This window comes from Tachyglossus aculeatus, chromosome 21 (assembly GCF_015852505.1).
Source record: "Tachyglossus aculeatus isolate mTacAcu1 chromosome 21, mTacAcu1.pri, whole genome shotgun sequence".
Lineage (NCBI taxonomy): Eukaryota > Metazoa > Chordata > Mammalia > Monotremata > Tachyglossidae > Tachyglossus > Tachyglossus aculeatus.
In genome coordinates this window covers 19,520,847-19,546,684 of record NC_052086.1, presented here as the reverse complement: position 1 = coordinate 19,546,684, position 25,838 = coordinate 19,520,847, and the positions used below count along the sequence as shown (strand labels likewise).

Below are 25,838 nucleotides of genomic sequence, written 5' to 3'. Positions count from 1 at the left end.
GGTATTTGCTAAGTGCTTGCTATGTGTCAGGCACTGTGCTGGGGTGGACACAAGCTAATTCATTCATTCATTCAATTGTATTTATTGAGCGCTTACTGTGTGCAGAGCCCTGTACTAAGCACAAGTCAGAAACATATAGAGATGGTCCCTACCCAGTCTAGAAGGGGGAGACAGACAGCAGAACAAAACATGTAGACAGGTAATCAGATTGGTCACAGTCCCTGTCCCACATGGGGCTCACAATCTTAATCCCCATTTTACAGATGAAGTAACTGAGGCACAGAGAAGTGAAGTGACTTCCCCAAGGTCACACAGCAGACACGTGGTGGAGCCAGGATTAGAACCCAGATCCTGCTGCCTTCCAAGTCTGTCCTCTATCCATTAAGACATAACTTCTGTATCTATCCCAGCGCTTAGAACAGTGCTTGACACAAAGTAAGCATTTAACATCATCATCATCATGTCGTATTTATTGAGTGCTTACTATGTGCAGAGCACTTTACTAAGCGCTTGGGAAGTACAAACTGGCAACATATAGAGACAGTCCCTACCCAACAGAGGGCTCACAGTCTAAAAGGGGGAGACAGAGAACAAAACCAAACATACTAACAAAATAAAATAAATAGAATAGATATGTACAAGTAAAATAAATAAATAAATAGAGTAATAAATATGTACAAACATATATACAGGTGCTGTGGGGAAGGGAAGGAGGTAAGATGAGGGGGATGGAGAGGGGACTCATCGTCATCATCAACCTGATCAAATGGCTTTGGCTTGGAGCTTAGCTCCATCTTTAGAGGAAGTCCCTGTCTCAGCCAAAAGCCATGAAAAACAGCAAAGCACCTGGTAGTGATGGCATTTCCCCCACTTTCAAAGACAGGATAGACTGCTTACCCTCCTGCCTGGGTTCTTCCTCCATATACTGAACTTGGAGGAAATGGCACAGGACTTCAAAGACACCACCAGCATCATCATTATTAGGAAGAGGAGAAAGAGCTATCTGCGGATACAGCTGGGGTACCTCATTGTTCTCCATTCGCTGGCAAGATCCTAGCCGCAGTCCTTCTGGACAAGCGACTGTAGGATGTGGTGTGTGCCACGCTTTTTCACAATTACAACACATCTTCAACTCATTCATTCATTCAATCATATTTATTGAGTGCTTACTGTGTGCAGAGCACTGTACTAAGTGCTTGGGAAGTACAAGTTGGCAACATATAGAGACAGTCCCTACCCAACAGTGGGCTCACAGTCTAGAAGGGAGAGACAGAGAACAAAACAAAACATATTAACAAAATAAAATAGAATAGTAAATATGTACAAGTAAAATAGAGTAATAAATCTGTACAAACATATATACAGGTGCTGTGGGGAGGGGAAGGAGGTAAGGTGGGGGGGGATGGGGAGGGGGAGGAGGGAGAGAGGAAGGAGGGGGCTCTGTCTGGGAAGACATCCTGGAGGAGGTGAGCTCTCAGTAGGGCTTTGAAGGGAGGAAGAGAGCCAGCTTGGCTCTCAAAACGCAACCCAACTGTCACGAACCTGTGAGGCGGAGGCAAAATATGCAAGGAGAAATCTCAGGACACTATGCTGCATTCTTAGAAAAATCAATCAATGCTAATTTGTTGAGCGCTTCCTTGACTAAGCCCTCATTCATTCATTCATTCAATCATATTTATTGAGCACTTACTGTGTGCAGAACACTGTACTAAGCATCTGGGAGAGTACAGTAGAACAATAAACAGACACATTACCTGCCCACAGTGAGCTTATAGTCTGGAGGGGTAGACAGATATTAATATAAATTAAAAAATTACACATATGTACATAAGTGTTGTTAGGCTGGGAGTGGGGATGAATAAAAGGAACAAGTCAGGGCAGAGGAAACAAGTCAGGGCAATGCAGAAGGGAGTGGGAAAAGATGAAAGGAAAGCTTAGTCAGGGAAGGTCTCTTGGAGGCCTTCAATAAGTTTGAATTAGGGGAGAGTAATTTCCCCTATTTTCCCTCATTTCCCCTACTTTCTCACTTTTCTGCAACATCCACGCACTTGGATTTGTACTCTTTATTTGCCCCACCCCCAACCCCACAGCACTTATGTATATAATCTTAAATTATATATTATAAATTACTTGTTTATTCATATTAATGTCTGTCTTCCCCTCTATACTGTAAGCTTGTTATGGGCAGGGAACATATCTGCTTATTCTGCTGTATTGTACTCACCCAAGTGCTTGGTACATTGCTCTGCATATAGTAAGCACTCAGTAAATTCATTCATTCATTCAATCATATTTATTGAGCACTTACTGTGTGCAGAGCATTGTACTAAGCGCTTGGGAAGTACAAGATGGCAACATATAGAGACGGTCCCTACCCAACAACAGGCTCACAGTCTAGAAGGGGGAAACAGACAACAAAACAAAACATGTAACCTGGTGTCAAAATCGTCAGAACAAGATTGATTGAATTGATTGATTGATATCCACAATTTATTTTAATGTCAGTCTCCATCTCTAGCCTGTAAGCAAGCCTCTTGTGGGCAGAGAACTTAATAACAATTATAATAATTATGGTACCTGTTAAGCATTTACTATGTCCAAGCACTGTTCTAAGTTCTACTAGTTAATCAGGTTGGACACAGTCCCTGTCCCACATGGGGCTCGCACTCTTAATCCCCATTTTACAGATGAGGGAACTGAGGCCCAGAAAAGTGAAGTGACTTGCCCCAAGTCAGATAACAGCCATGTGACAGAGCCAGGATTAGAACCCAAATACTTCTCAGGCCCGTGCTCTATCCACTAAGCCACACTGCTTCTCCCAAGTGCTTAGCATAAGAGCTTTTCAAACAGTAAGCGTGCAATAAATACTATTGACTGGTTGTGTGCAGGGCACTATCCTAAGCGCTTTAGAGAGGACAATACAATAAAGTTGGTAGACACGATCCCTGCCCTCAGAAAAACTCTTTGACGCTATCACTTATCAGCTGTGTGACTTTGGGCAAGTCACTTCTCTGTGCCTCAGCTCATCTGTAAAATGGGGATTAAAACCATGAGCCCCCCGTGGGACAACCTGATCACCTTGTAACCTCCCCAGCGCTTTGAACGGTGCTTTGCACATAGTAAGCGCTTAACGGATACCATCATTATTATCAAGCTTACTCTCAAACTAAAGGTCAGTAAAGCTTTGGTGCTTATTCGACTGCCACGGAAGGCTTGACTGCGGTTTCCTCAGCGTTGCCTGAGAGCTGAACCTAGAATCAAATTGCCAAAGCAAGTGACCAACAGTGAGGAGCTGAAATGCAGTTCATTCACCAAGATGGAGGGGTGGATCTTCTCAGCTCAGCTTCACGGGGCAGGATGTGTGAGTTGAAGGGATAAGAGCAGGAGTCCTGAGCAACTACTGCCTGGTGAACTGGAATCATCATCATCATCATCATCATCAATCGTATTTATTGAGCGCTTACTATATGCAGAGCACTGTACTAAGCGCTTGGGAAGTACAAATTGGCAACATATAGAGACAGTCCCTACCCAACAGTGGGCTCACAGTCTAAAAGGGGGAGACAGAGAACAAAACCAAACATACTAACAAAATAAAATAAATAGGATAGATATGTACAAGTAAAATAAATAAATGAATAAATAGAGTAATAAATATGTACAAACATATATACATATATACAGGTGCTGTGGGGAAGGGAAGGAGGTAAGATGGGACATTTGCAAGCTGAAAGGGTAGAAGAAATGTGTTAATAATAATGGTGGCATTTACTATGTGCAAAGCAGTGTTCTAAGCACTGGGGAGGTCCCACGGGAGGCTCACAGTCTTCATTCCCATTTTACAGATGAGGTCACTGAGGCACAGAGAAGTTAAGTGACTTGCCCAAAGTCACACAGCTGACAACTGGAGGAGCCAGGATTTTAACCCATGACCTCTGACTCCAAAGCCCAGCTCTTTTCCACTGAGGCATGCTGTTTCTTAATGATGTTGCTTGTTAACGACGTGGGAAAGCTCAGTCTCTGACCAGATGGACTAGCCACAGATGCAAGCGGAAAGCAGATCCACTTTGACGGACAGCTTCTGGAAGATCGGGATTCCAAGAGTCAGATCAGTTACCTCATCTATAAAATGGGGATAAAGACTGCGAGCCCCATGTGGGACATAGACTGTGTCCAACCTGATTAGCTTGTCTCTACCCCCAGTGCTTACTGCAGTACCTGGCACATAGTAAGCGCTTAACAAATGCCATAAAAAAGAACACACACACCTCTCTCTGTGTGTCTCTCCGTCTCTCTCTTTCTTTTCTGGTGGAGGACAGTTAGGTGGGAGCCAATAAAAAGGAAGAAAAAAATAATCAACATAAGAATAAGACCGGTGGTGTATCTAACCAAAGACCCTGTTTCTCTCCTTTTTTAAAGGGTATCTGTTAAGTGCTTACTCTGTTCCAGGCACTGTACTAAACGCTGAGGTAGATACAAGACAATCAGGTTGGACACAGTCCATGTCCCACAATGGACTCACAGCTTTAATCTCCATTTTACAGATGAGGTAAGCGAGGCGCAGGGAGGCTAAGTGACTTGCCCGAGGTAACACAGAAGACACAAGGCAGAGCTGAGATTAGAACTCAGGTCCTCTGACTCCTGTGTTCTTTCCACGGGGCAACACCGCTTCTCACCCAATAGCAATGAAGGAAAAGTGGTGTGATGATGCTAGCCCTTTCGGTTACCTGTTCTCATGGTTGTGGATGCCTCATAGCTCCCCTCCAATCTATCTTAGTTGCACAGTCCACGGCTCTACATCTCCCTTCTATATTCCCTCACATTTTCTCCGACACCTCAAATGTATCTTTTAATTACCCATTATGGATTGCTCACCCGAAAATTTAGCCAAATCCTTCTCGAAGTTAATGGTATTATTTTTTTGTCTGCATAACTCCCCAGTCCATATCCTCACAACCCAGGTTGTGAAACCGTGTTTTCCTTTATCTTGTTTTAACCCTTTAACCAGCAGCCCCTCATCCTGGTGTAGAATTTGGTGAACAAACCATCCCCTATTTCATCCATATTTCATCCCACATTTCAGGATTTTCTAAACTTCGTCCCTGTCTCCTATCAGCCTTCATCTTTCCAGGTGTTAGAGGCTATTATTTTGTGTCATCATCATCATCATCATCATTATCATGAGAAGAAGTGTGGCTTAGTGGAAAGAGCACAGACTTGGGAATCAAAGGTCATGGGTTCTAATCCTGGCTCCACCACTTGTCAGCTGTGTGACCTTGGGCAAGTCACTTAATTTCTCATCTGTCAAATAGGGATCAATCAATCAATCAATCAATCATATTTATTGAGCGCTTACTGTGTGCAGAGCACTGTACTAAGGACTTGGGAAGTGCAAGCTGGCAACATATAGAGACAGTCCCTACCCAACAGTTGGCTCACAGTTTAGAAAGGGGAGACAGAGAACAAAACCAAACATACTAACAAAATAAAATAAATAGAATAGATAGGTACAAGTAAAATAAATAAACAAATAAATGGAGTAATAAATATGTACAGACATATATACATATATACAGGTGCTGTGGGGAAGGGAAGGAGGTAAGAGCCGGGGCTTGGGAATCAGAGGTCGTGGGTTCTAATCTGAGCTCCGCCACTTATCAGCTGTGTGACTTTGGGTAGGTGCTCAATAAATACGATTGAATGAATGAATAAAGTCACTTCACTTAATGATGATAGCATTTATTAAGCGCTTACTATGTGCAAAGCACTGTTCTAAGTGCTGGCGAGGTTACAAGGTGATCAGGTTGTCCCACATGGGGCTCACAGTCTTCACCCCCATTTTACAGATGAGGTAACTGAGGCACAGAGAAGTGAAGTGACTTGCCCAAAGTCACACGGCTGACAAATGGCGGAGCCGGGATTTGAACCCATGACCTCTGACTCCAAGCCCCAGGTGGGACAAGGACTGTCTCCAACCCAATTTGCTTGTATCCACCCCAGTGCTTAGAACAGTTAAATACCACAGTTATTATTATTAGACAAGTTCTCACACAGCAGCTGTGTGCCTCCTTAATTATTTTGGTTACTTTTCTCCTGAGGTTCTCTGGCTATGTTACCTTCTGCTTAAACTGCAGTGACCAGAACTCCACACAGCATGGCTAGTGAGACCAAACCATGGTTTATAGAATGGCAAAATTATCTATATGTTTCCTTCTCTCTACCTCTCTGATTTTACCTAGCCTTTCATCTGCCTTTTTGAGCATTTCTTCCCCAAGGGTGGATGGTTTTAGGACTCAGTTGCCAGTGGCTCTAAGATCTTTCCTGAGTTGAGACAATACCTCAGAATCTATCATCCTGAAGTTGTAGTCTGGATCATTTTTCCAGTCTACAGGGAAGGCTCACATTAAAGCATATCTGTTAGTTTTCTAGTCTCCTACTCAGTTCTATGACACCTTGGTATGGCTTATTCTTATCATCTTGGCATTTCACCATCCAGAATAGTTTGGTTTCACCTTTCCATTTACAGCTGATCCTAGTTCCAGATCACTCAGAAAATTTTAAAATAATGTAGTCCTCGCTGTTTATTCCTTTCCTTGTGTTCCATCTCTTTGTCAGTTTTCCAACCCCTGTCAGAGAATTCCTGCCAATCCCATAATTTTTTTTAAATCTTGGTGAGAAACCTGCCAAGGATCTTTTGAACATTTCAACATCATTTTTCTCATGAGTGTATTGACCCTTTCAATATTGGGTCTGCTGCTACAGATTAGTGAGGCACAATTTCTCATTATGGGACCACATAAACAACCCCCAGAGGCTGTGCTTCCTGGGCTGTACGCTCGTCATAATGATATAATAATAATTATAATATTTGTTAAGTGCTTCCTATGTGCCAGGCACTGTACTAAGTGCTGGGGTGGGTACAAGCAAATCAGGTTGGATACAGTCCCTGTCCCACGTGGGGTTCACAGTCTCAATCCCCATTTTCCAGATGAGGTAACAGAGGCACAGAGAAGTGAAGTGACTTGCCCAAGGGCACATAGCAGACATATGGTTGAGCCAGGATTAGAACCCATGACCTTCTGACTCTCAGGCCCATTCTCTATCCACTATGCCATGCTGCTTCTCCTAGGGAATGTGTCTACCAACTCTGTTGTATTCTCCCAAGCACTTAGTACAGTGCTCTGCACACAGTAAATGCTCAATAAAGACCACTGTGAATCCATCACAGGAATCGGGGTGAGGTTTGGGCAGGTGAACGTATCCACCCCTGAAACAACTCCGTTGTCTTATACTCACCAAAGCACTTAGTACAGTGCTCTACACACAGTAAGTGCTCAATAAATTCCATCAATTGATTGATGGATTCCAGGGATTCTTGGGCAGATGATGAGCAAGGTCAATGTTTATGGAGATGGCGTTGCATCGTTCTCTCCCAAGCGCTTAGTACAGTGCTCTGCACACATTAAGTGCTCAAGAAATACCATTGACATTCATTTCTAGTCATCCCCTGATCCAAAACTTGATTATGGATTCCACCAATTTGTTCTGACAAGTCTATTGTCTTCGGAGGAGAGGAATATAAACCTCGCCTTGTAAAATTTGTATGAGTCTGGGCCATCTGCGTAGGTAAATGCAAATCTGCTTGGAGTCTCTCTGTTTATATTCCCAAATGTGGTCTTGGAGGAAACATTGCCAGGTGGAAGCTCAAGTGTTTGGCCCAAACAGGCCAACACACATTGAATTCCACGAGCCACCTCAGGGCCTGTCATTATTGTGGCTACTGTAGTGAGCAGAAGTGGGAAGGAAGGAACAATAGCAATAATAATAATAATAATTGTAGTATTTTATATGTTGCCGATTTGTACTTCCCAAGCGCTTAGTACAGTGCTCTGCACACAGTAAGCACTCAATAAATAGGATTGAATGAATGAATGCTTATTCCTTGTAACCTCCCCAGAGCTTAGAACAGTGCATTGCACATAGTAAGCGCTTAATAAGTGCCATCATTATTATTATAATTATTACTATGTGCCAGGAACTAAGCGCTGGGGTGGATACAAGCAAATTGGGTTGAACACAGTCCCTGTCCTTCGTGGGGCTCACAGTCTCAATCCCCATTTTATAGATGAGGTAACTGAGGCACAGAGAAGTGAAGAGACTTACCCAAGTTCCCGCAGCAGACAAGTGGCAGAGCCGGGATTAGAATCCATGAGCTTCTGACACCCAGGCTCATGTTCTATCCAGTTCGCCATGCTGCTTCTCGAAGTAAAGTTCAGCTTTGAGTAAGTACAGTAGTTTCAGCCACTGGCTGTAGTTCCTAGTACTGTTTTTTCTCCCAGAAAAGGCTGTCTGCTCATAATAATAACAACAATAACAATGGTATTTATTAAGCTCTTACTATGTGCCAAGCACTGGGGTAGATACAGGATAACTAGATCAGGCCCAGTTCCTACCTCCTGGCTTTCAGTCTAAGTGGAAGGGAAAAAAAGCATGTTTACACAGCCCCATTTTACAGGTGAGGAAACCGAGGTCCAGAGACGTTAAGCGACTTGCCCAAGGTCACACAGCAGGCAAGTGTCAGAGCCAGGATTAGAATCCAGGCCTCCTGACTCCCAGTGCTGTGTGTGCTTTCTGTTAGGCCACACTGTTTCCCAGAAGCTGAATTCTGCCTCTGATTAAGGCAGTAGACAATCAATCAATAGACTAATTCTTTGTAATGGTGGACAGTTAGCGAGAACCGGCAGTAGTGATAGCTGTTTAGCTGTTTCTTCACTCTTCTACAGTTTCTGTTTGACTCCATGTCAAGTGTCTCTATGTTTGTGAGACTCCATTGATTTGGAGAGGGCGGGTGGGGAAAAGGTGTGTATGTACGTGTGTGCACGCGTGTGTGTGTATCATCATCATCATCATCATCATCAATTGTATTTATTGAGCGCTTACTATGTGCAGAGCACTGTACTAAGCGCTTGGGAAGTACAAATTGGCAACATATAGAGACAGTCCCTACCCAACAGCGGGCTCACAGTCTAAAAGGGGGAGACTCTGCGGTCTCACATTTCCTCCTGCCCTCCAAGACATCTCCACGTGGCATCCTCCCGTCACTTCAAGCTTGACGTGTCTAAATCGGAACTTCTAATCTTCCCACCCAAACCCTGTCCTCCCGCTCACTTTCCCATCACTATAGATGGCACCGCCACCCTTCCTGTCTCACAAGCCCCTAACCTTGGTCTTATCCTTGACTCCTCTCTCATTCAACCCACGTTTTCAATCCATCACTAAATCCCGTCTGTTCCAACTTCACAACATCGCAAAAATCTGCCCTTTCCTCTCCATCCAAACTGCTGCCACAATACAATCACTTATCCGATTCCTCTTCGATTACCGTTATCAGCATCCTGGCTGACGTCCAAGTCTCCTCCCTCTCCCCATTGCAGTCCATACTTCACTCCGCTGCTTGAATCATTTTTCTAGAGAAATGCTCAGGACATGTTTCCCCACTCCTCAAAAAACTCTAGTGGCTGTCCAACCACTTTTACATCAAACAAAAACTACTCACCACCTCAAAGCACTCCTTTGCCCCCTCCTACCTCATCTCACTACTCTCCGGCTACAACCCAGCCTGCACACTTGTCTCCTCTAACGCTAACCTTCTCACTCTACCTCCGTCTTTTCACTGACCTCTCTCCTGTCTTTGGCCTGGAACGCTCTCCCTCCTCAAATCCGACAGACAGTCACTCTCCCCCACTTCAAAGCTTTATTGGAAACACATCTCCTCCATGAGGCTTTCCCTGACTTAGACCCTCCTTTTCCCTTCTCCCACTCCCTTCTGCATCGCCCTGTCTTGCTCTCTTTGTTCATCCCCCCTCCCAGTCCCTCAGCACTTATGTACATATCTGTAGTGTATTTATTTCTATTAATGTCTATCTCCCGCTCCAGACTGTTAGTTTGTGGAGGCAGGGAATGATTCTGTTTATTGTTGTGTACTCTCCCAAGTGCTTAGTTCAGTGTGAGCCCACTGTTGGGTAGGGACTGTCTCTATATGTTGCCAACTTGTACTTCCCAAGTGCTTAGTACAGTGCTCTGCACACAGTAAGCGCTCAATAAATATGATTGATGATGTACTGCACACAGTAAGGACTCAGTAAATATGATTGAATGAATAAATGAATATCTGTCATTGTATGAAAGTGTGCGTGTATATGTATATGTGAATGAGTCTGTTGTATCTAAGTAAATATCTGTCTCCTCTCTCTCCCAACAACCAGATATTTCCTGCTACTCTTTAACTTCAATAAACATGGATCAATTAAGAGAGAAAAAATTATGTGTTAACAAGTGGGCTAAAGTAGCCATCTTACCTTCCCCAGACTGACACCCCCGACTATTTATTTATTTGCATTAATGTCTGTCTCTCCCTCTAGACTGTAAGCTTGTTACCGGCAGGCAACGTGTCCTTTACATTTTACTCTCCCAAGCTTTTAGTACAGTGCTTGGCACACAGTAGATTCTCAACAAATATGATTGACTGACTTCCTGTCCCCTCTGTGACAGTCTCCCCACCCATTTCCCAGGAGTGTTCCTGGGTAACAAACAAAAAGAGGTCAGCTTGGGCTATAGCTGAGTTGGCCAAAGCAGCCCACAGACCAGCTGGAGTTGATGTTGGGTGTGCAGGGCGCCCAGCTGTCTCAACTAAAGATATGGGAAACTGACTGTCAGAAAACAGACCGTGGACTCAAGCTCCTTTGACTTTTTTGTGCTCTTTATTTGGCTTCGAGCATTTGAGCTGTCGGCTGAAAAGCTTCCTCATCTCGGTCTAGCGTGCCCCGGCCCGCTGACAAAGTCAGATTGTTCCCCACTTTCCGACTCCAGACTCTGCAGCTGGGTCGGGGGGTGGGACTCCTCTTTCTGTGGTGGGAGGGGGATCTCCCAGCTCTGGGGACTGGAAGAAGGGCAGGAAAAAGGATCTGCTATGTTGAGCTTCATAAATCCTTCCCAGTCACCAATTATCATCTTGTTATCACAGGGCCTTGACTCTCAGGTCCTAGGATTGAGTTATGATTTCCCCGCGTCCACGCAATTAGATTCCAAGTTCACTTCAGAACTTCTTCATGGGACTGTGCCAGGGGAAGAGGGAAGGATCATTAAGTTTCCAGTTACAACCAAGCCCCTCCTTCCAGCTCTCAACAGCCCCTACTCAGTGGTCGGGCTGCAGGGGGTAGGGGAAAAGCTTGGGCGGGATTTCTCAAGAAGCGGTTGGGAGGATGACACTTTTCCCATACAAACACGGTTAATAGCTCACTTACTAAACACATAGTAAATTCCAGGAAAGTCACAGTTCACTCACGCATTTCTGCCAGAGTTTAACATTTCCCTGAGGGAAGATGGTCTGCTTCCTCCAGTGAAGACTCGGCTGTCGGTTGTCGAATTGGTCATCTGGATGCCGTGCGATGAGCAGTCTGGAAGGCTGTCCGATCGGCTATTTGATCGGCTGACCAAATTGGCTGTCCGATAGGCTGTTTGAGGGGCTGTCCAATTGGCTAAGCTGGTTTGGGGCAGAGAATGGGAATAATTGTAATATTTGTTAGTCACTTACTATGTGCCAGACACTGTATAAACGCTGGAAACGGTACAAGCAGATCAGGTTCTCCCTTCAAGGCCCTGCTGAGAGGCCCTGCTGAGAGCTCACCTCCTCCAGGAGGCCTTCCCAGACTGAGCCCCTTCCTTCCTTTCCCCCTCGTCCCCCTCTCCATCCCCCCATCTTACCTCCTTCCCTTTCCCACAGCACCTGTATATATGTATATATGTTTGTACATATTTATTACTCTATTTATTTATTTATTTTACTTGTACATATCTATCCTATTTATTTTATTTTGTTAGTATGTTTGGTTTTGTTCTCTGTCTCCCCCTTTTAGACTGTGAGCCCACTGTTGGGTAGGGACTGTCTCTATATGTTGCCAATTTGTACTTCCCAAGCGCTTAGTACAGTGCTCTGCACATAGTAAGCGCTCAATAAATACGATTAATGATGATCAGGTTGGACACTGTCCCTGCCCCATGTGGGACTCACAGTCTCAATCCCCTTTTTACAGATGAGGAAACTGAGGTACAGAGAAGGGAAGGGACAGAGAAGGGAAGACCACACAGCAGGCAAGCGGCAGATCCAGGATTAGAACCCATGAGCATCTGATTCCCAGGCGCTTGCTCTATCCACTACAACATGCTGCTTCCCAATGTGACTACCAATTCTGTTAAATTGTACTCACCCAAGAGCTGAGTATAGTGTTCTGCACACAGTAAGCACTCAAATATAATTGATTGATTGAATAGGTATCCAGATGACAGTACAAATGACTGTCTGGGTGATCATTTGGCTGTCTGATTGCCTCTCTGGATGGACAGTGGGTGATGGAGAATGGCTACTGGTCACACAATGAATGTGCCAGCGCTTTCATTCCAGCAGCGTGGGAAGCAGCGTGGCTCAGTGGAAAGAGCACGGGCTTTGTAGTCAGAGGTCATGGGTTCAAATCCCAGCTCTGCCAATTGTCAGCTGTGTGACTTTGGGCAAGTCACTTAACTTCTCTGGGCCTCAGTTCCCTCATCTGTAAAATGGGGATTAAGACTGTGCACCCCGACCCCCGTGGGACAACCTGATCACCTTGTAACCTCCCCAGCACTTAGAACAGTGCTTTACACATAGTAAGCGCTTAATAAGTGCCATTATTATTATTATTATTAGAGGTCAATTCCTCATAGGGCAACAGGGACACTAAAAATCTCCCTGAGCCCTGCTCTCCTTGTGGGCAGGAAATAAGTCTGTTTATTGTTATAGTGTACTCTCCCAAGCACTTAGTACAGTGCTCTGCACACAGTAAGCATTCAATAAATATGATTGAATGAATGAAAGAATGAATCAGTCTCTGGCCATGTTCCCCGTGGTTGGAGGATTGGCTGTCTCCCACTTTCAAGGCCTGGATCAGTCAGTCAGTCAATCCCATTTATTGAGCACTTAATGTGTGCAGAACACTGTCCTAAGTGCTAGGGCGAGTACATTATAACAGTATAACTGACACATTTTCCGCCTACAGCAAGCTTACAGGTGAGAAGTGGGGGAGACGGAATTAATATAAATAAATAAATTACAGATATGTACGTAAGTGTTGAGTGGCTGGGGTGAGGGAGGGGGGATGAATAAAGGGAGAGATCCGGGGTGACGCAGAAGGGAATGGGAGAAGAGAAAAGGAGGACTTAGTCAGGGTCCCTGAGAAGCGACGTTCCTACTGGGTTGGAGAGAGAGGAGGGCTCAAGGGAGGAATTCCTGGGCTTGAGCAGCTCCTTAGTGCTATGTGGTCAACAAGAATGCACTTCCTAACAGCTCTTCCAGAAAGAACAGCTCCGGCCCTCAGATCCTGAGGGAATGTGCCCAGCAACCCACCCTGCAGATAGGGTTGGAAGGTGCCGTGAGCGGGAGGGTTGAAAGTGCTGCTCAAAGCCTAGTGGACTTTGGTCTCGGCTGGCCACTCTTTGGGATTGGCAGGTTCTAATCCCAGCTTCTCCACATAGGACTCGGAGCCCTAAGTGGGAGAGGGACTGTGTCTAACCCGATTATCTTGTATCTACCCTAGCGCTTAGAACAGTGCCTGGCACATAGTAAGCACTTAACAAACACCGCAATTATTATTAATTATTATTATTACAGTCCTAGGAATAAGGACAAGAGCGGCTGGGCCCTAAAATGTAGTTCTCCTGGAGCTCCAGTAACCGTGGCCAAAGTTAGTCTTCCCTGCCCCCTTTGCAAGGCTGTATCGAGTGGAGGGTGATGAGCCAGGCCTTGAGATGTCAGAACCTGCAGGCCAAGGGAAGCAGCAGCTGGAAGGGCCAGAGCTGCAGGAAAGGGAAGTGAACCAGGAAGTGAGGGGCGACCTGTAGAAGTGAATTTCCTTCCCTTAGAGAAAACAATATTGGAGCACTATTTTTCAGGCTAGAGGAGCTGGGATCAGCAGCCTTGAGTCAGGGCTTTTCAGGCCCAGCGGAGGGGTGGCACAACCGAACTAGGCTTTATGTCCTTTTTTTTAAATGTTTTTTGTTAAGTGCTTACCACGTGTCGGGCCCTGCACTAAGTGCTGGAGTAGATACAAGATAATCAGGTTAAACAGAGCTTATGTCCCCCATGGAGTTCACAGTCTTAATCCCCATTTTACAGATGAGGTAACTGGGGCAAAGAGAAGTTAAGTGATTTGTCCCAGGTCACACAGCAGACAACTGGCAGAACCAGGTTTTGAACCCACGTCTTTCTGACACCCACACCCGTGCTTCATCTTCCAGGCCATGCTGCCAGCCCAGCCCAGCACCCAACAAAGTGGGAGGAAATGATGGCAAGTTTAAGACTTTGGGGGGCCCTGGCCAGTAACTCTTAGTACCCTTTTCACCCATTCTTTTCCCCTACTTCTGGGGCTATTTCTAGATCAGACCCTTAACCCCAGCAGCACAGCCTAGGGGAAAGTCAAAAGATCTTGGTTCTAGTGCTGGCTCTCCCACTTGCCTGCTGTATGTGTCCTTGGTCAAGTCACTCAACTTCTCTGTGCCTCAGTTTCCTCATCCACAGAATGGGAATTCAATGCCTGTTCTCCCTCCTACTTAGACTCCAAGTCCCACATGGGACAAGGACTCTGTTCAACCTGATTGGCTTGTATCTACCCCAGCGCTTAGAACAGTGCCTGAAATGTAGTAAACATTTAACAAATATCTGCAGGAAAGGAAGAGATGGGTTGGGAAGGAAAGGAGGCTCTTTTCAGTGAGCCACAAGGGGCCCCCTGATAACATTATCCCCTGGGCACGTGGCCAAAGCAGCCTTGAGTGAGACCACATAGCAATCCCAGCATCCCGTAGCAACAACTCTAATAATAACAGTAATAATAATAGTACTAATAATAATAGTACTAATAATAATACCAGACTGTGAACCCATTGTTGGGTAGGGACCGTCTCTGTATGTTGCAAACTTGTACTTCTCAAGTGCTTAGTACAGTGCTCTGCACACAGTAAGAGCTCAATAAATATGATTGAATGAATAATACTAGTACTAAGCTCTGGGGTGAATCCAAGCAAATTGAGTTGGATACAGTCCCTGTCCCACATGGGGCTCATAGTTTTAATCCCCACTTTCCAGATTGAGGCATATAGAAGTGAAGCGACTTGCCCAAGATCACACAGCAGTCAAGTGGGAGAACCAGGATTAGAACCCATGACCTTCTGTCTCCTAGGCCTGTGCTCTACCCACTATGCCATGCTACTTCTAAGTTAATAGCACCAGTGCCCAGGCAGGCCCTGGCACAGAGGGATGAAGGCTTTGCCATGCAGACCTATTTCATTCATTCATTCATTCAATCGTATTTATTCATTCATTCACTCAATCGTATTTATTTAGCGCTTACTGTGTGCAGAGCACTGTAGTAAGCACTTGGGAAGTACAAGTTGGCAACATATAGAGATGGTCCCTACCCAACAGCAGGCTCACAGTCTAGAAAGGGGAGACAGACAACAAAACAAAACGTATTAACAAAATAAAATAAATAGAATAAATATGTACAAGTAAATAAAGTAATAAATATGTACAAACATATATATATATATATATATATATATATATATATACACACAGGTGCTGTGGGGAGGGGAAGGAGGTAAGGCGGGGGGGATGGGGAGAGGGAGGAGGGGGAGAGGAAGGAGGGGGCTCAGTGTGGGAAGGCCTCCTGGAGGAGGTGAGCTCTTAGTAGGGCTTTGAAGGGAGGAAGAGAGCTAGCTTGGTGGATGTGCGGAGGGAGGGCATTCCAGGCCAGGGGGAGGACATGGGCCGGGTGTCATTGGCGGGACAGGCGAGAACGAGGCACAGTGAGGAGGTTAGCGGTAGAGGAGCGGAGGGTGCAGGCTGGGCTGGAGAAGGAGAGAAGGGAGGTGAGGTAGGAGGGGGCAAGGTGATGGACAGCCTTGAAGCCGAGGGTGAGGAGTTTTTGCCTGATGCGTAGGTTGATTGGTAGCCACTGGAGATTTTTGAGGAGGGGAGTAACATGCCCAGAACGTTTCTGCACAAAGACGATCCGGGCAGCGGCGTGAAGTACAGATTGAAGTGGGGAGAGACAGGAGGATGGGAGATCAGAGAGGAGGCTGATGCAGTAATCCAGTCGGGATAGGATGAGAGATTGAATGAGCAGGGTAGTGGTTTGGATGGAGAGGAAAGGGCGGATCTTGGCGATGTTGTGGAGGTGAAACCGGCAGGTTTTGGTGATGGATTGGATGTGGGGGGTGAATGAGAGAGCGGAGTCGAGGATGACACTATTTGTCATACAGACCTCAATCTACCTGGCCCACAGAATCCATGCTCAGCCCCTCTTATTTAGACTGTGAATCCTGTCTCTCTTGATTGTCTTGTATCTACCCCAGTGCTTAGAACAGTACCTGGCACATAGTAAGCACTTAATAAATACCATAAAACAAACAAACATATCCTGGGGGTTTTCAGCCCAGTACAGTTTGGCCTGAGCACATGTAGGGCTCTAACTGTGGTACTTGTTAAGCTCTTACTATGTGCCAAGCACTCTTCTAAGCACTGGGGTGAATACAAGTCATTCAGGTTGGACACAGTCCCTGTTCCACATGGGGCTCACAGTCTTAATCCTCATTTTACAGATGAGGTAACTGAGGCCCAGATAAGTTAAGAGACTTACCCAGGGTCACACAGCAGACATGTGACAAAGCCGGGATTAGAACCCAAGTCCTTCTGACTCCCAAGCCCGTGCTCTATCCACTAAGCCACACTGCTCCTCTAATGAGCACAGCTCCCTGGAGGGCACAGTACCAGCTCCTGGATAATAATAATAATAATAATAGTGATGGCATTTGTTAAGCACTTCATTCATTCAATCGTATTTATTGAGCGCTTACTGTGTGCAGAGCACTGTACTAAGCGCTTGGGAAGCACAAGTTAGCAACATATAGAGACAGTCCCTACCCAACAGCAGGCTCACAGTCTAGAAGATAATGATGGTATTTATTAAGCACTTACTATGTGCAAAGCACTGTTCTAAGCACTGGGGGGAAATAAGGTGATCAGGTTGTCCCACAGGGGGCTCACAGTCTTAATTCCCATTTTACAGATGAGGTAACTGAGGCTCAGAGAAGTTAAGTGACTTGCCCAAAGTTGCACAGCAGACATGTGGCAGAGCGGGATTAGAACCCATGACCGTGCTCTTTCCACTGTGCCACGCTGAGGGTTGGCAGAGGATGCAGCACGGGTCTGCAAACTGTAATTGTGACAATACTGGCATCACTGCTGCTGCAGCCCCCCGACGCCCCTGGCTCACTGGGACAGAGAACATTGGGAATGTCGCTCCAGAGAGGTCAGGGCCGGTCCTGAGGGGATCGCTTGGAGGAGAAGTGGAGGAGCCTCCCGCCTCACCCAATCCAGCTGCTGTCCCGGCTAGGGCTGCACCTTCAGGTTGTTTGTTCTGTCTTTCTCAGGGATATTCTGAAGAAACAGGGCTCCGCCGTTGATGCTGCCATTGCTGCCCTGATCTGCACATCAGTGATCAACCCCCAGAGCATGGGCCTGGGGGGGAGGCGTCATTTTCACCATCTACAACGCAACCACAGGTAGGTTCGCAGCTGCCTTTGCTGTCCCAGCTCCATCCCCGGCCCCTTCCTGTCTACACGTTTGCTGTCTGGGGGCAAAGAGACCACCGTTGTAGAGAGCCATGGTTCTTTCTTTTGGTCTCTGAAATCGAATCCCACTCCAGGCTGGGAGTTTTCACCCCGTCCCCTAGGGCTAGCAGAGAAGATGGTGATGGTCAGGGGGCGAGATGGGGGGGTTTCCTTCTCTCTTTTTTCAGAAAAGATTGAGGTGATCAATGCCAGGGAGACCCTTCCCAAAGCCGTAGAGGAAAGTCTGTTGAGACACTGCAGTTCCAGCTATTCATCGTGGGGACAAGGTAAGCACATATCTGGACCCAGAAACCCTACTGGCTGGGAGTGGGAGGCAGAAAGCGAGGGAGTGGATACAGGGAGAGAGGAAGGGAATGAGGTTTGAGGTCTCCCAACCAAATCCCCCAGCTCTCTGCTTCTGTGTGATGCTGAAGTTCCCTCTAGACTGTAAACTCGTTGTGGGCACGAAATGTGTCTATTGTTATACAATACTCTCCCAAGTGCTTAGTATAGTGCTTTGCACACACTAAGTGCTCCATAAATATGATTGAATGAATGGATTCCCCCAGAGGATTTCCTGTCAGCCCTCAATAATAATAATAATGGCATACATTAAGTGCTTACTATGTGGAAAGCACTGTTCTAAGTGCTGGGGAGGTTACAGGGTGATCAGGTTGTCCCACGGCAGGCTCACGGTCTTAATCCCCATTTGACAGATGAGGTAACTGAGGCACAGAGAAGTTAAACGACTTGCCCAAAGTCACACGGCTGACAATTGGCAGAGCAGGGATTCAAACCCATGACCTCTGACTCCAAAGCCCGTGCTGTTTCCACTGAGCCACGCTGCTTCTCAATTCTCTGTTTCATCCCTGGCCAGGGCTCCCTGAGGCCTCTGGGGTTCTCACTACCTGGAAAGGTGGCTCGGTGGGAAAACCTAAGAACTTAGTCTGATTGACTGAATCCCTGAGTAAGCAGCATGGTCTAGTGGATGGAGATAGTGGAGAGTGGGTAGAGTACGGGCCTGGGAATCAGAAGGACCTGGGTTCTGAGCCCTGCTCCGCTACTTGTCTACTGTGTGACCTTGAGCAAGTCACTTCACTTCTCTAGGCCTCAGGTACCTCATTTACAAAATGGGGATTAAGACTGTGAGCCCCTTGTGGGACAGGGACTGTGTCCAACCTGATTAGCTTGTGTCTACCCCAGCGCTTAGCACAGTGCCTGCAACACATAGTAAGCACTTTACAAATACCATAAAAAAGTTACCAGTAGAACGGGCTGAAGCCAGGCTGGAGCAAAGGGGAGAAAGGGGGAAAGGGAGAGAGGAAGGGGAACAAAGAAAGAGAAGGGGGAGGAAGGAGAAAAGGAAGAAAGGTAGGGATGGGGAGAGGGTTCACCCCTTCTTCTACCAACTGCCCATTGGTCACCTCATTTGATCTCTGCCATCACCTGGTTCCAACACTCTGGCTTGAGTCAGGCCACCCCAATCATCCCTCTCCTATAACCACCTGGTCCGGTGGTATCTGCCCAGAGACCCCTCGGGGTAACCGGCAATCAAAACCGGAGGCAATGATGGTCACTCAGTCATGCCAAAATTGCCCTGCTGACCGTGAATCAGAGTGGCCAGTGTGCCTGGAAATGCACTGATTGATTGTCGCATCTGTTAAGTGCTTACTATATGCCAAGCACTGGGAAGCAGCATGGCTCCGTGGAAAGAGCACGGGCTCTGGAGTCAGAGGTCATGGGTTTGAATCCCGGCTCTGCCAATTGTCAGCTGTGTGACTTTGGGCAAATCACTTAACTTCTCTGTGCCTCAGTTACCTCATCTGTCAAATGGGGATTAAGAGTGTGAGCCCCCCTTGGGACAACCCGATCACCTTGTAACCTCTCCAGCACTTAGAACAGTGCTTTGCACATAGTAAGCGCTTTAAAATGTCATTATTATTATTATTATTACTAAATGCTGGGGTTGATACAGTATAATCAGGGCAGAAACTGTCCCTGTCCCACATGGGGCTCCCAGTCTAAGAGGGAGGGAAAATAAGTATTGAATATTCATTCATTCATTCAATCGTATTTATTGAATGCTTACTGTGTGCAGAGCACTGTACTAAACGCTTGGGAAGTACAAGTTGGCAACATATAGAGACAGTCCCTATCCAACAATGAGCTCACAGTCTAGAAGGGGGAGACGGGCAACAAAACAAAACATGTGGATAGGTGTCAAGTCGTCAGAACAAATAGAATTAAAGCTAAATGCACGTCATTAACAAAATAAATAGAAAAGTAAATATGTACAAGTAAAATAAATAGAGTAATAAATCTGTACAAACATATATACAGGTGCTGTGGGGAGGGGAAGGAGGTAGGGTGGTGGGGTGAGGAGGAGGAGAGGAAAGAGGGGGCTCAGTCTGGGAAGGCCTCTTGGAGGAGGTGAGCTCTCAGTAGGGCTTTGAAAGGAGGAAGAGAGCCAGCTTGGCGGAGGGAGGGCATTCCAGGCCAGGAGGAGGACATGGGCCAGGGGTCCACAGATGAGGAAACCGAGGCACAGAGAAGTTATGACTTTCCCAAGTCCCAGTTAATCAAACCATCAATATTGGACATTTATTGCATACAGGGAGACTACAATATAACAGAGTTGGTAGACATGTTCCCTGCCCAAGGCGAGCTTACAGTCTAGATGATGAGCTAACAATCTAGGGGAAAAGTCACCACCTCCAAAGCCCTCCTAAAATCATGTCTCCTCCAAGAAGCCTTCCCTAAGCTCTCATTTCCCCTATTCACCCTCCCTTCTATGCTGCCTATGCCCTCAGATCTGAACCTCTTAAGCACTCGATATTCACCTCTCCCTCAACCCCACAGCACTTATGTACAGATCCCTATAATCTCCCATTCCCTGTATCGGTAATTTATTTTAATGCCTGTCTTCCCCACTGGACGGTATGCTCCTTGTGGTTAGAGATTGTGTCTACCAACTCTGTAGCACTGTATCCTCCCCAAACACTTGGTGCAATCCTCTGCCCAAAGTAAGTGTTCAGATAATACCGTTGGTTGATTGATGATCGATTGATTTGATTCATTGTGCACTTACTGTGCGCAGAGTACTGTAGTAGGTGCTTGGGAGAGTATATGACAATATAATAGACACCTTCCCTATTCACAATGAGCTTACAGTCTAGAGAAGCCCCTAATTCCTCCGTTAGCTCCTGCCTGAGTAGTGATGGGTGAGAAGCACACACCAGGCAGAGATAGGTCTTCAAATGGATGGCCTAGTGAATAGAGCACAGGCTGGGGACTCAGAGGGATGTGGGTTTTAATCCTGGCTCTGCCACTTGTCTGCCGTTTGACCTTGGGCAAAACACTACACTTCTCTGCGTCTCAGTGACCTCATCTGCAAAATGGAGATTAAGACTATAAGCCCCATGTGGGACATGGATTGTGTCCAACCTAGTTGGTGTGTATCTACCTCGGCTCTTAGTTCAGTGCTTGGCACATTGTAAGCGCTTAAGAGAAGCAGCATGGCCTAGTGGAAAGAGCCTGGGCTTTGGAATCGGACATCATGGGTTCTAATCCTGGCTCCGTCACTTAACAGCTGTGTGACTTTGGGTAAGTCACTTCACGTCTCTGTGCCTCAGTTACCTCATCTGTGAAATGTGGATTAAGATTGTGAGCCCCACCTGGGACAACCTGATTACCTTGAATCTCCCCCAGTGCTTAGAACAGTGCTTGGCATATAGTAAGCGCTTAACAAATACCATCATTATGAGTATTAAGAAATAACATTAAAAAATAAAAAAAATTGGAATACAACATGGCCCCGAAACATTGCCTGTTCCTAGCCATTATCACTGATGGTTAGAGGCTCCAGGTTCATTCATTCATTCATTCAATCGTACGTATTGAGCACTTACCATGGGCAGAGCACTGTACTAAGCGCTTGGGTGAGCACAACATAACAATGAACAGACACATTTCCTGCTCACAATGAGCTTAAAGTCTAAAGGGGGAGGTGTTTTAGAGCTCCTAGGGCAGGCCCTACTCAGACCTCTCAGGTGGCAGTCGAGGTGGCATCTAATGGGGAACAAATCCCTCGATTCCAGGTCCAAGGCCTCAGTCAGTCAGTCAGTTGCATTTGTTGAGCACTTACTGTGTGCAGAGCACTGTACTAAATGCTTGGTGAAGTACAATGTAACAATAAACAGACACAGTTCCTCCCCACGATGGGCTTACAGTCCAGAGGGATGAGCTTACAGTCTACTGGGGGCGGCAGGGGGTGGGGGGATATCCTGGGGACTCCGGGCTCCCCGCCGTCTCTGGCTGCCGGAGGGAGACTGACGGCTGCTGTCTGGGCAGGGAGCAGGTGGATCGGGGTGCCTGGAGAGCTGCGGGGGTACCAGGAAGCCCACCGGCGCTACGGCCGGCTGCCCTGGAGTGACCTGTTCCAACCGACGATCCAGCTCCTCCGCGGGGGCCTCCGGATGCCCAGAGTCCTGTCACAGTTCCTCAACCATTCTGGCCTGCAAAAATTGGTCTATCAATCTTCCCTGCGGTAAGGGTACACTCCAAGCCCCCCCACACCCCCGCCTGACGGTCAACATCCTGGGATGGAGGGCCTTACCCACATGGCCTTGGGGTCATGAGCCTCCGGTCAACCTGCCCATGCTCTCCCACCTTCATCCTGCTGCCCTGGCTGCCTCCCCTCCACCTAACCCCACCTCAGCCCAGGTCCTCGGCCTTCCCCCGCCACCTGGCTCCGACTGCCACCCCCCGAGGTGGACACAGACGAGGGGGCGGGAAGAGGGCTGGTGATACTTCCCCGATTGAATGCCAAGGGTCCCAAGGGCAGCAGCTGCAGCATCTGCCCGAGGGTGGGCCAATCTGGCGGTCCCCTCCCCACAGGGCTGGGGCATATCCAGGGACTTTCTGTTGTCACAGGCAGCTGTTCTTCCAAGGCAACCGAGTTTTGAAGGAGGGCGATGTTCTCGAGTGGCCCACAATGATTGAAACCTTGGAGACGGTGGCCCGGTTGGGAGCGGACGCAATGTACAAAGGAGAGCTGGCCAACAATCTGTTGGAAGATATCAGGAAAGAAGGTCAGGCTTGAGCGTCCTGAAGTGGGCAGGTGGCTGGCTGGGTGGGCAGCTCATTCACACGGGCCTCTCCTTCATTGTGGGAGAAGAGGAAGAGGTGGGATGGCCTGGGTCCAGACCTTTCGGAGTGACGGAGGTGGAGGCCCCTTGGGTGGAAGACAGATATGGGCCTTCTTCCTCAGAGCCTTTCCCTCTCCCTGGAGTTTTCATGATTCAAACTATTCATTCATTCAATCCTATTCATTGGGCACCTACTATGTGCAAAGCACGGTGCAAAGTGCTCGAGAGCATATAATACTAAAGTAAACGGACACATTCCCTGCCCACAATTAGCCTACTTATCTCATATATAAGCTTATACCGATGTAGCCCCATTAATAATGATCGCAAGCATCCAAATAATAGCAATAATGCAACCCATCATCAGCCCCATAATCAGTGGTAGTTATTGAGCGCTTACTGGTGCAGAGCGCTATACTGAGTGCTTGGGAAGCAGAGTGGCCTAGTGGGTAGAACAGACTAGACCTCATCACCACTCTTTCCGGATGGGAACGCCACATCTTCCCTTCCAAACCCGAACTTTCCCACCCCAGTTGGTAACACCCCATCCTTTCTATCTCTGAACCCCACAACATTGACATTACTCCTTCCACTTTTTCAACCCCATAGACGGTCTGTCACTAACTCCCTTGGATTTTTCCTCCATGGCATCTCCAGGATCATTCATTCATTCATTCATTCATTCATTCAATTGCATTTTTTGAGCACTTATTGTGTGCCCTGTACTAAGATCTTGGGAGAGAACAATACAACAAAAAACAGACAAATTCTCTGCCCATAACAATCTTACAGTCTAGAAGATCCGCCCCTTCTTCTCCATCCAAAATAGTCACCATGCTGGTCCAGGCACTTATCATATCCCAACTTGACTACTTGCATCAGCCTCCTCACTGATCTCCCCAACTTCAGTCCACACGCTGTCTGTATTATTATCCTTAAATGCTGCTGTTCTGCACACAACAATCAATTAATTCAATTGTATTTATTGAGCACTTACTGTGTGCAAAGCATTGTACTAAGTCCTTGGGAGAGTACAATCCAACAACAAGCAGACACATAATCAATCTACTGTATTTATTGAGCACTTGTGTGCAGAGCACTGCTTGGGAGAGTACAACAGTTGGTAGACACGTTCCCACCCTTCTCCCCACTTCTCAAAAACGTTTAGTGATAGCCCATGCCTCTCTTTATCAAACAGCACGACTGTTGGCTTTAAAGCACTCAATCAACTCCCTTTTCCCTATACATTTCCACACTCCTCCCTCTACACCCAGCTCACACTCCTCATTCCTTCGAAGCTAACCTACTCAGCATGTCTCACTCTCATCTCTCGCACTTCAGACACTGGTATCACACTCTCCCTCCTGCTTGGAACTCCATCCCATTTCACATCTGGCAGACGGCAGCTCTCTGCAATTTCAAAGTCCTTCTGAAATCTCATCTCCTTCAGGAGGTCTTCCCCATGTCATTTTCCACTCCCCGACTTTATTCTAAATTATTATCAATTAATAATGGTATTTGTTAAGCACTTACTATGTGCCAAGCACTGTTCTAAGTGCTGGGGGGATACAAGGTAATCAGATTGTCCCACGTGGGACTCACAGTCTTAATCTCCATTTTACAGTGCCCCATCCCCCTGCCTTACCTCCTTCCCCTCCCCACAGGACCCGTATATATATATATGTTTGTACGTATTTATTACTCTATTTATTTATTTATTTTATTTTATTTGTACATGTTTATTCTATTTATTTTATTTTGTTAGTATGTTTTGTTTTGTTCTCTGTCTCCCCATTTTAGACTGTGAACCCACTATTGGGTAGGGACTGTCCCTATATGTTGCCAACTTGTACTTCCCAAGCACTTAGTACAGTGCTCTGCACACAGTAAACGCTCAATAAATACGATTGAATGAATGAAAAGGTTACTGACGCACAGAGAAGTTAAGTGACTTGCCCAAAGTCACACAGCTGACAAGTGGCGGAGTCGGCATTAGAACCCATTACCTCCGACTCCGAAGCCCATGCTCTTTCCACTGAGCCACGCTGCTTCTATTGTCCCAACTACCACCCAGTACTCTGCACCCACCATCATCAATCATATTTATTGATCATTTTCTGTGTGCAGAGTACTGTACTAAGCGCTTGACTATGAATTTATGCACTCGGTGAAGCTTTCGAGACACACAAGACACAAGGGTTGGACTCCCCATCATCTTGCCCTCTCTGCTCTCTTCACCTTCCATTCCCCAGTTCACTGCCTTCATTTCTCCTGAACCGAGGTTCTAACCATTCCTCAACTTTTCAGCCTCCATCCTCTTGCTCAGCCTGTTTCCCAGACTTGGGACACCCTCCTTCTCCGCATCAGGCAGTCAGTCAGTCAATTGTATTTATTGAGCGCTTACCGCGGGCAGAGCACAGTACTTAGCACTTGGGAGAGTACAGTATAACAATGAAGAGAAACATTCCCTGCCCACAGAGAGCTTACAGTTTAGAGGTGGGGGAGACAGACATTAATATAAAGAAATAAATTACAGACATAAACATTAGTGCTGTGGGGCTGGGAAGGGGGATGAATAAAGGGAGCAAGTCAGGGTGATGCAGAACGAGTTCATTCATTCATTCAATCGTATTTATTGAGCGCTTACTGTGTGCAGAGCACTGTACTAAGCGCTTGGGAAGTCCAAGTTGGCAACATATAGAGATGGTCCCTACCCAACAACAGGCTCATAGTCTAGAGGGAGTTGAAGAAAAGGAAAAGAGGCCTTAGGGAAGGCTTCTTGGAGGAGATAATAATAATAATAATAATAATAATAATAATAATGGCATTTGTTAAGCGCTTACTATGTGCAAAGCACTGTTCTAAGCTCTGGGGGGATACAATGTGATCAAGTTGTCCCACCTGGGGCTCACAGTCTTCATCCCCATTTTTACAGATGAGGTAGCTGAGGCTCAGAGAAGTTAAGTGACTTGCCCAAGGTCACACAGCAGACTT

At 46.6% G+C, this 25,838-nt stretch overlaps 1 protein-coding gene across 1 annotated transcript in view; it reads left to right on the top strand.

Moving 5' to 3' along the window:
• Positions 1-25,838, top strand: part of GGT5 (gamma-glutamyltransferase 5) — a 66,202-nt gene that overhangs the window by 25,728 nt on the left and 14,636 nt on the right. Inside the window, 5 exon segments of the mRNA XM_038763563.1 lie at positions 17,518-17,608; positions 17,610-17,649; positions 17,886-17,984; positions 22,048-22,243; positions 22,630-22,787. Coding sequence (XP_038619491.1) covers positions 17,518-17,608; positions 17,610-17,649; positions 17,886-17,984; positions 22,048-22,243; positions 22,630-22,787 — 584 coding nt within the window.